Source organism: Panthera onca, chromosome B4 (genome assembly GCF_046562875.1).
Source record: "Panthera onca isolate mPanOnc1 chromosome B4, mPanOnc1 haplotype 2, whole genome shotgun sequence".
Taxonomy (NCBI): Eukaryota; Metazoa; Chordata; class Mammalia; order Carnivora; family Felidae; genus Panthera; species Panthera onca.
This window is the reverse complement of record NC_138345.1, coordinates 57954250-57965576: the sequence shown is the minus strand read 5'-3', so window position 1 is coordinate 57965576 and position 11327 is coordinate 57954250. Positions and strand designations below refer to the sequence as shown.

General features: G+C 40.3%; 1 protein-coding gene across 1 annotated transcript in view; it reads left to right on the top strand.

Annotated features, from left to right (window-relative positions):
- The first annotated feature begins 808 nt into the window (after positions 1-808).
- BCAT1 (branched chain amino acid transaminase 1) overlaps positions 809-11327 on the top strand; it is a 106460-nt gene continuing 95941 nt past the window's right edge. Inside the window, exon 1 of the mRNA XM_060658142.3 lies at positions 809-1098. Coding sequence (XP_060514125.1) covers positions 1093-1098 — 6 coding nt within the window. The 5' untranslated portion in view covers positions 809-1092. The remainder of the gene's footprint in view (positions 1099-11327) is intronic.

Genomic DNA, 11327 nt, shown 5'->3' with positions numbered 1-11327 from the left:
AGTACTATCTGGCAAACACATAATTAAAAGAAAATTGAATTTAATAAAGGCTATGGATAAAGCACAGTGCACAGGTTCAAGTTTGCTTGAGAGACTCTGCAAAGACTTCCTAGCAAAGGTTTCATTTGAGATTGACAAAAATAGGACATTGCCATATTGACGGAGAGAACACCTCAACTAGAAGGGCCATTAAGCAAAGGCCAGGAGCCTGACCTGAGCTGCTGGGCATGGGAAAGTAGCAGTGCTGTATCTTTTGTGCTGCGGAGAGGGTCCCACAGAGGATGAACTGGGCCAGCAGGCAAGGCTCACATCAGAAAGAATTCTATATGCTCCCAGGATTAAGGATTATTCTTCCAGATACACAAGAAACTGGCAAAAAAAAAAAAAAAAAAAAAAATGGTTGTATCTGAGGGTGGGCCGTGGGACTAAAAATCAAGGATGGGAGAAGCCGAGGTTGGTAAACTTTTAAAAACCAGACACATGCTCTTTACATTAAAAACATACGTTTAAAATTTTCTGCTTTCGATGACGGGAATCCACCGTAGAATTCTGAACAGGACTTTCGGGAAAGTTACTTCGGGGATGGTGGGAAGTGAGGCGGGCGCGCAGCCAGCTCAGAGGGAGTGACAATCACGATCTATTCATTTCGTCCTTCTCCTTGGCATCCCCACACGCGGATGCACACTCACAGGCACTAACCGAGCGAGGGGTAACATGTGGAAACATGTCTGCAACACTGGCACCCCCCAGGAGTGAGGGACGAGGGCGGCTGGGGAGGGCGCTGGGTCTTACTCGCGGTGCTGGGAGTGACTCTACCCTCTGGGGGCGGTCTGGGGGAAACACAGCCTCGAGACTCTTCCTGCTGATGCAATCTGCTAGAGAGAGAGCCGGCGAGCTCCGCTGCGGGCGGACCAGTCAGCAATCTCGCCCGCCACGTGTGGCCGCCGCCGCGCCGGCCCGGTGCCCAGCCATTCATTCCCGCAGCCGCCGCCGCGCGCCCCGGTCGCCCGCGCCCGCGCAGCCCCAGAGCGCCTGGGACGCCCCGGGCTTGCCCTGCGCGCCGTTCCAGCGCTCTTCACGGCCCGCCGAACCATGAAGGTAACTGCTTACGATTCTGCCTGTGTTTTGCAAAAACGTGGGCATGGATTGAGGCTGCGATCCCGCAGAAGCACAGTTGGCAGAAACGGGGCGGAAGAAAGACGAGCGTGGTTCGTTTCCACGCAGACGTTTCGAGTACCTTCTTTGTCAGTGGTGGTTGGTCGACTGAAGTCTGATGCTCAGACCTTCCTTTTCTTTTCGAACTTGCTCACAGGATGTCCCTCCTCAGGCTTTTTCACAGCCGCATTTGTGAACGGAGGTGGAAGACTGCTCGCCGCTCCCTCCCCTACCTGTTTTGAAGTTTGGGAAGGAAGAGGAAGCTTTTTTCAATCGTTAAGATGCATAGGAGGTGGGGGGTTTGGGGCACGAGGTCTTGGGGTGTCTCTGGCTGTAAACAGGGGTTTCCTGGTGGGTGTATGCAATGAAGGAGGGAGGTGCAGAAGCGGGGCACGAGGGTGGGAGAAGGGGGGAAAACCGTCTCATCGCTGTTAAAAAGCTGAAGGCTAGTCTTTGGCTGGTGGAAATTAAAGCTTCTACGAGTTACAGATCTTAGAAGCCTAAGGGCATTCTTTTATTAAACTGAGTGAGCGCCTTAATGGTTTTAATTCTTATGCTAATCAAGGGTAGTTAGCCTAGCTGCCTATTACTTCTGATGGTTTAGGTGTAGAAAAGAACACTGGTTAAGTGTTTTCCTGGTGTCTTATACGTTGGAAAACTTCCTTGAGGTTAAAAACAGAAGAGCAGCTTTTTAAAAGAGTGTAAAAGATGGGCACATAGCCCTGCCATCTGAATATATTGGAAGAGCTGTGCGACCTGAACTTTTAGGAGAAAGAAACCCACCTTTGAGCATTTTGAAGGAGGAAGATTGAAGTTACGGTTCTCAACTGCACTTACCCACAACCCGCCCCAATCTACAATTCCACTCTCAAGAAATAATATGTAAAAATGGTGCCTGTTTGGCCAAAAATTTCTACTGAGATTAAATAGGAACTGAGTGGAAACACTGTTCGGTGTTAAAAGGAGATCAGGCAAATGTGCCACAGTGACAAGATTTAGCAACCTTTTGCTTCCATAGTCAGATACTCTATTTCTGCGGTGCTCATTCCTGTCTCATTTCAACTGAAAAATACACTTTGATCACGTATGGGGTTAGGGATTAAAAGGTGAAAATTATGAGAATAAACACTCTTGCTTTTCTAGCTTTTCCCTGTCCTATGTGGAGCTGTCGTCTATTATGAATTTTTGTAAATTCATGGATATTCTAACATGAGTCCCCAAACTCCTACCTGTCCCTTTTACAAGGTAGTTTTATAACACAGGACACTAGAAGATATCCTCAAGTAGTCTCATATCTGTTTTTCTGATATCTTACTGAAATTGGGAAAGAAAAGATTGCTTTCTAGGCATGAGGTTCCTTCCGGTTTGTTTTTGTTATTTCAAAAATTTTTCACCGAAGTTTTGCTGTCATGATTATTATTATTATTATTTTTTTACTGTTATTTGCCCATGGCACCAAGATAGGCTCTGTCTTTGGCACATTTTCCAGACGGGGCTCCCTTGCCTGGGAGCTTCTATTTTAAGATGGACACATGCAGCATGGGCAACCAAATAACGAAACTAGCATATACATTGAATAGGATGTGTCTAAGAATTGTAAGTACATATTATGATTTGCTGAACTAAGGTGGTGATTTAAGGAGCCACATATCTAAAGGGAAAGAGAGACAAGAGAAGTCATAGTCAGGGATGTGTGGGTAAGTGAAGGAAGTGAGAGGGTAGAGAGGGCTGTTTTGTGTGTGTGCAGGGGGCAGGTCCTGGGGCTTGGCAGGCAGAAGGGTTTACTTTTCAAATTCAGATGTGGCCCCTCAGGCAGAGCTCAGGGATGCGTAACCAGTTAAGCAGGCCTAACAAAAGGGCATTGGTAGCAACTGGTGGTGAGAAAAAAGGGAAAAGGGAGGGGAAAAAAAAAAGACAATAATTTGTTTTGGTTAATATTTCATTTAGTGACTTTCCATCACTTCATTTCATTTTAGAACTACAGGGAGAAAGGAAGGAAAATTAAGAAAATTTTCCATTTGTATGGAGGAATTTCTCTTGCTCAATCAGCTCATTGAACCGGGGAAGGTCTAATTATTTGAAGTGGGTTTAAAACCTTATGAAAAAAAGTTGAAAACAGTCATTTGATTATTACAGAGATTTGTGCTGAGACCGAAAACAAGTTAGGAGCTGCGTATTTCCCCCATTGTGCTCCTGAGTTTAGATTTTATCCCTCCGTTCAAGTCAGGACTTTTAGATCTGTAGGGAAGAAAAAATAATTTTTCCTCTACACCTTCTTAGGTTGTAAAACACAGATTAACAGGAGAAAAACAAAAAAAAAGTTTAATCCCATGTGTACTTCCTGTATACATGTGAGATATCCAGGAAAAGTGAGTAACTCCACAAAATGGCCCAAGCTACCACCTTAAAATATCATCCTCAGCTAAAGACCAAGGAAAGATGTTGGGGAGCAGTGAGAGCGGGGGAGCCAGGTTGGGAAATTTTCAGGCAGAGCACAGTAAACAAGAGTAAGATTGCAGATTTAAATCAGTACTTTCTCCATTGGTAAGTTTTTAGAGATTTAGTTATCCTTTTCTTCAGAGAAGAGACACCCTGTACAGGGGAGGAGAGACTCCCTGAAAAATGGAGATTTCCCTCATAAATATGAATTTCTTTCAGAAAAGGGCAACTTCCACTCTGTTTTCTGAAATTGTCCTATGTCTGACACCTCTCAAAAATAACTGGTCCAAAGTAATTGTTATGCCAGAGGCATATTTTTAGCATGGTATATTCCACTTCCCTTGAGTTCTTTATTTCTAATATCAGGTTGTAAACCAGTGAACAGTTGGATAGTAGTGTTATTAACCTGAGAGGTCTGGGCTTATGAGTAGACTATTTCTGTGCATAAATGAAGAGTTGTTTCTAAACTCTGGCCAGCTTGAGTGTTGGGTTGGTTATATCTTTTGGGGTTTCAAATTGTCTGCTTCTTTGAATGGCCTCTTCTCCGTGGGTGTAGGAAGATGGAAATTAAGAGCTTTCTCTTTTTTCCTTTAGGCTTGGCAACGGCAACTCCTGTAAATAACAGATGCCACCCTGGGGAAACCCAGTGGAATGTTCATCCTTATGCCTAAGGGGATTTTGTTACCATATAATGGAGAGAATCTAGGACCTTCCATGATAGACATCATTATTTCAGGCATCCTCTGCTTTCTAAATGATACTAACATTCTTTCTGAGCACTGGAGGAAACTGGCTGCTCTGCTCACTTTACAGTTGTAAGTGTGGGCAGTCTTTGTGTTGTAACTTTATCCCCTCAACAGCTGTCCAAATGCTCTAAGCATTTAATATAACATATGGTAAACATTCCAACTGATAGGCTTTCCTGAGCCTCTGTAGCCCATTTGGTAATACATGTCATGGCCGTTCAACTAACGCCTCTGAAATTGGATTCTGTATAAATCAACTGAGACACAAATGTGAGGTGCAACTCAGATTTTTAAAATACTTCCAAATTAAGCATTTGGGATGCTCGGATTTATAAATACTACTTTGTCGATATTTGCAATCTTTATAAGATCTAGTCTGAGTCACACCATCAATGGTGAATGCAAAGCCAAAGCAGAATCAAGAACCCCAGCGTTCAAGTGCCAATTGCACCTATGCTTCTAATTAGTTCTCTTAAGTCCACAAGCTGCATAATATTACCTCTGCAAAATGAGCATTTATATTTTAAAAATAACTTAGAGGGGCGCCTGGGTGGCTCAGTCGGTTAAGCGTCCGACTTTGGCTCAGGTCATGATCTCGCGGTATGTGAGTTCCAGCCCCGCGTCGGGCTCTGTGCTGACTGCTCAGAGCCTGGAGCCTGTTTCAGATTCTGTGTCTCCCTCTCTCTCTGACCCTCTCCCGTTCATGCTCTGTCTCTCTCTGTCTTAAAAATAAATAAATTTAGAAAAAAAAATTTAAAAAAAAAATTAAAAAAAAAATAACTTAGAAATTAGATCACCTTATTAATGCAGCATAGCCCATCACATGAACATTTTTTTTCTCTTGTCATATTGGCTGTGCCTTTTTTTGTGAGAAAAGCTATTTTACACAACACTTCTTTTGTGTTCGGTGGCTAATGGGAGAAAGAAAATCTTAAAGAGATATTCAAGGTGCAAACATATAGAAAAAAGTTGAAAAGAGGGAACAGAGAAGACAAGCTATGAAAAAACAAAAGAGGAAATTATATTACCACAAACAGTATTCCAGAGAAGTTGTACTGAAAAACACATGATTCTTTGTAATTGAAAAAGTGTAAAATACTTGTGAAATTCAGCTAGTTCCCTTAACACTTGTCTTAGAGTTCATCTGAAAATAATTGATTTCTTAGTTCTTTGTTGTGATATGTAGGTCTAAATATCTGATCGATTGCATTTATAGTCTACCCTAGTCTGAGAAATGTTTTTCCTATTTTAACTGTAAATGGCTATTTGCCTTAGGAAGCCCTAACCAGCCTAGGATGTAATTAGAGCATTCAAATTCTGACTCCTTGTATGTCTAGACAGAAGGGACACCTGTTGGGATGTTCTATGCCAAACATTGCCATAGATATCTCTTACGTGACCAACAAAGGTCTCAACAGAGTTTGGGCTTGAGGCCAAGGATGTATTTGCACAGGATGATTGCCCAGCAGTTGTTACCATTCGACCACTACATTAAAGGGCGATTTTGCCTAGTACATTTTACTTCATTTTAACTGATTCAGATTCAAAGTTATATTGTTTTGATTTTAGTACTAGATGTTCAAGCATCTGAAATCACAATAAATGTTAGTTTGAGCTTCGAAGATAAAAAGTAGAGTTAAAATGGAGCTATAAAGTTTACAATGGAAGCAGAATGCATTCCTCACGGATTCCATGGTTTTCAGTGCTGTGAATGTTATATATGCTTGCAAGGTGAGTGTTGGTGTTTATAGAAGAAATACATTCAAGCTTGAGGAAGGACTTCGTTGCTTAACTAAGATGATGCTTTATATTTCTGAATGCCATATAAATTACATGACATTGAATTGTAACCTCAAAACATTTGTATAAGGAAAGCATTGCAGCTATTATTAACCCTGTTTTAAGGACAAGGAAAATAAAGATCAGAATACTGGTAGTGTTTAAGGTCACAAATTGCAAAGCATAATGAGAAATTAGAGTCCAATGAGCTATCCATTTTACCAGTCATTCTAGCCTCTTTTGGGTCTGATAACATGTTGTAAATCTTATGGAAAGTACAAACAATCTCTCTAGCAAAATTTACAAACATACTTAGCAATAAAATTGTGTGTCTCAGTTATTTGTTAGTAAAACCAAGATGAGAGACTGATGGGAAATACTGAAATGATCTAGTTATTTAGAGCAGTAGAGAGCTATTGGCTCTTGCCTCTGCAATCAGCTGAGGTGTGAAAATATATAAAAGATCCACACTGTCCTTTGACTGTTGAAAAGTCCCAAGTAATCACCTGCCTTTAGCTCAAACAGAAAGGCAGTTTCCTTATTTTTTATCAGGATGTGAGTTATCAGTTTCTTCTTTATGTTTTATCTCATAAAGATCTAAGGTGTATAGTGTAGGAGAGGAATAAAAACTTTTCTAGTACCTTCTTAGGTTCTGTTGTTGGGGCCGTGCAAATTAGACTGACAAAAGAGAGATTAACAAGGGAAAAAGAAGTTGATTAGCTCATGTAGCATACATGCACAAGAGAGAAATTCAGTGATGAGTAACTCAAAGTTGTGGTCAGAATTTGGGCTTACATAGCATCTTAACAAAGAACGATAAATTTGTAGAAAAATAACAAAGAAAAAGGCACAGGTTTTAGGTTTTCAAGTGCAACAGACTGGGCAGATAAATACATTTGGGGAAACTAATGGGGTAAGGTTTGTGTACGTCCATCTCACTGCTGACTGTCTTAATGCTGTGAAACTTCCTCAGGAGAGGGGATTTCTCAGAAGTGTCTGCTTTTAGTCAGAGAAGGGAATCTCCAGGAAGGCGTCTTTCTCCATCTCATGGATCTCCATTGCCTTTAGCTCAAAGTAATCCTTATGTCGGGGCACCTGGGTGGCTCAGTTGGTCTGCCTTCGGCTCAGGTCATGGTCTCACGGTTCATGAGTTCGAGCCCCACATCAGGCTTGCTGCTGTTAGCCTATTAGTCCAAAGCCCACTTTGGATCCTCTGTCCCTTTCTCTCTACCCCTCCCTTGATTGTGCTCTCCCCAAAACAAAAGCAATCCTTATATCAAAGTGACATATTTTGGGGTGGCACATTTTGATCCCTTATACTATTCATAGACTAGAACTTGATTTACAGAATCTGCACCCTAATATCTTTGATCTCAATGTAGTTTTGAAGGGTGTGCATGGCTGTTTTGTGAAGCAGGGTTAATACACAATTTTTTACTAGAGCTTAATAGTTGGGGTGCCTTGTTTTCCCATTTCTTAGCTATAAATTCCCCACTACAGTGCCTGTCAAAGGGGCAGGCGTACAAGGCCATGTCCTACCTGGTGACCGCACCCTAGCCACAGATGATTGTAGCAAGGGTGGATATTTGACCCAATTTCAACCATCGTTTACTTCTTTCTTATTCTCTTGTCCCCCGTGTTCAACGAGATATCGTACCCTGCGGATTCTCTTTTCTCCATATCTATATGCTTTCTCTTTCCCATTGCTAATGTACTGATTTATGCTCTCATTACTTCTTACTTGAATTTTTCTCAGAAGTCTCTCAACTGGTCTCAAGCTTAATTTTCCTAAGGCACTATTTTGATCATATCATTTCTTCACTCAAAATACCTCTATGACTTCCCCATTGTCTACTGAATTTAGCTTAGTGCATAAGGTCTTTTTCTAATCTGTTCTTTCTATAACTTTTCTATCTGTGCACTCCTCCAGTCATAATGGGTAGGTTTGCTCTACCTCAGAATGAGGTCTTATATTCCCACATATTCCCTCCTAACCTCTTTGTCTCCATTTATGCCTCTCCCTGTCTATGCCCTCTGGCACACCCCTCACTATGTGGCTCACTCCCCAGGCACTTTTTGAGAAGAACATTGACTACTTTTAAAGGGAAATGAATATGGGTGGAAGGTGGTGGAAGGAAATAGTAGGGTTACATTTTGAAGTCAGGATATAAGATACTGATCATATCCTATAGTCTCTCTGCGTTCACCTTTCCTCTCCTCTGTCATGAACATCCTACCATCATTGGTGCTTGGTAGATTAGTTGAGCTAAATCATCTACCTGTTTTAGGCTTCATAGATCAGATCAATTAATCATGTTTTATACCTCTTCGTGTTGTATACCTTTTCAAACAGCAGTTACATCTTAACATCTGGATTTGTTCGGAGTCAAAGCTTTAGTTGACTCCCAAAAGACAAAGGTTTATAAAGACATAGAGAACAGTAAATATTTACATGTTTTAATGCCTAATTGACAGACTCATTTTATTTATTTATTTTTAAATGTTTATTTTTGAGAGACAGAGAGAGAGAGAGCATAAACGGGGGAGGGGTAGAGAGAGACATAGAGGATCCCAAGACTCTGCGTTGACAGCAGAGAGCCAAACGTGGGGCTCGAACGCACAAACCATGAGATCATGACCCGAACCAAAGTCCAACACTCAACTGACTGAGCCACCCAGGTGCCTGGCCAAACTCATTTTATATAGCTGTTATTTTCTGATTGACTTTTTTTTACAGAATGTCAGTGGTGAAACTATGTAGATTGCAAATAAACTGTAAGCATAAACAATTTAAATGTTTCTGGGAAAATTCATAGCAATATGAACTGAATACCATGAAATTCCTAGCAAATAAACCCAGCAATGCCAGTCTGCTAAATCACTACTGTTTTCATATTTAGGCAGGTTGTAAAGGGAAGCTCCCCTGTCATATCCCAAGGAACTGACTTAGAATATTGAACAAAGTCATGTGTCTGGGAATGCTAACCAATTCCAATACTGTTTAACATGTTTTTTTTGTTGTTGTTGCGAACAATGCAGTTTTTAAGCAAACTAATTAATGCATACACTGACAAACAAATCCAACAAAAGAGGCACTTAGAGGCAGTGTTCATTGAATACTGGAATTTTGAAAGAAAAAATCTATTAGGTCATTTTAAGCATTTACTTCTGCCAAAGAAGGATTGTCCTTTCAAGTTTATTTTTCTAGCTTTCAATTCTATTCCACTTAAATATCTCAACAACTAAGACTCTTCAAATCTTCTGTGGGCAGTTCTGCCACGTAGTATAGTCACTGTTTAAAGTTTTCTGATAATTAACTTCTTTTTCCTTTCAGTTATATACACCAACCATTTTTGCTTGGCTATGCTTATCATTTGCCATGAGTCTATATGCTTTTAAAAAATATATAACATTATGTATGTCTTCATGACTTGGTTACAAAGTACAACGTTGTTAACTAAACTGGCATTTTCTTTTGCAGTAACATTAGAGCGAATATTCTACTAGTAATGTCAGTAATTCAGTGAATATATAGATAAAGGATGTCAATGAGGTTTGTGCGTCTTTAATAATTTCATGCATGAGTCTTAACATTAACGTCATCCCTGCTGGTAAACCAGGCACCTTCCTTCCTCTTAACCAATGTTACGAGAACATTATTTACAGTAACCCATCAGCCCGCCACTTGACTTAAAAGGACAACACTTTGAAGCTGGGAATGAGGAGTCATTAGCAGCCATATGAACTTAACTACATAATAGCAGATAGATTTAATGGTTCAACATCATTGTTAAGACTTAGCTTAATTGGAAGTGTCTTGTATTTACTTGTAAATGTGTGAAATGATGTATGAACAAGAGTATTTATTGCAGCATTGTTTGTAAAGACAAAAGATTGAAACACACCCATATATTCATCAGGTGTTAAAAAGAATGAGGTAAAAAAAAATCAGTAGAGGGAAGAATGAGTAAGCTCTTTCTATAGATAAGAGGAAAATCTCCATGAGCCTTTTCACTGTACATGTTTATGTAGTGTTTGATTTTTGACACATGAATTTATTATGTTCACAATTGAAATGAAAAAGGAAATGGAAATGCTGTAGAGTGAAATTAACTTGACTCTAAAGCTATTGTCAAGAAAATCTGAAATACTGGGTAGTTTAGCACAATTTGGTTAAGACCCAGGATATATACCTTGACAAAATATCTAAACGGTTGTATTTAATTTTTATTAACTGAAAATGATCTATTGAGAAGGCAAGTTAAACACAATGTGGACACCAAACTTTACAGTAATTGTTATATTAAGAGTATACAAACTCTTCTTCAAACCTAAAATGTATATATTACAATAATGACCGGCAAACAATGATTAATTCGGGTTTCATTTAATTAAACACTTATGTAGCTCTTACTAAGGCTATCAGGCTTTGTATTAGGTAATAGGCAAATGGAAATAGTTCAAGCATTATCCTCACTCTTGAGAAATAACCACTCGGGGAGAGAAATGTATAAAAAGCAAATGCAGTAAAGTATAACAGTTGCCACAATAGGAGTCTGCACAAGGTACAGGGGAGCATAACAAAGATTAGTCAGAGAAATCAGAAAAGGCTTTATAGTGGAGGTGAAGGTTGAGCAGAACCATGAAAGAAAGCCAGGTGACCAAGGGAGTAAGAGCATCTTAGGCATATACATGTTGTGCTTTTATCCAACCTCAGATTCTGGACCTAGATTCCCTTACCATAGAAGACCATGAAGAAAAGCATATCTGGCTTTCCTTCCAGAACACTGGTAAACACAGACAGCCCCCAGTATCCAGCAAACTCCAGAGAATGAACTATGGGAACTCACAGCATTGGCAACCTGACAAATGTGTTAAATGGGCCCTATTATACTTTTTTTCATGAAGCCCTCATTCACCTTCACTCTCTGTGTTTTCTGTCTTGACTCAACCCTCACTAGAACCTCCCACCCAAATTTGTCCATAATACCCTTTGCAACTCAGTATTAGCACATCCCCCTTCACCTTCACTAAATATATATTGATCCTTCTGGCCTTAGGTGAGGTCATTTCCCTACCTTCCACTGGTGCACCTTCTCAGAATTGGAAGGGGCTGATCTCCTTCACTATGTCCAGTGCAGTTTCCTGTGAAATCCCTCTGCTAATCATGCCATCAGTCTGTGTACCCTCTCTCCTCCTGTAATGATC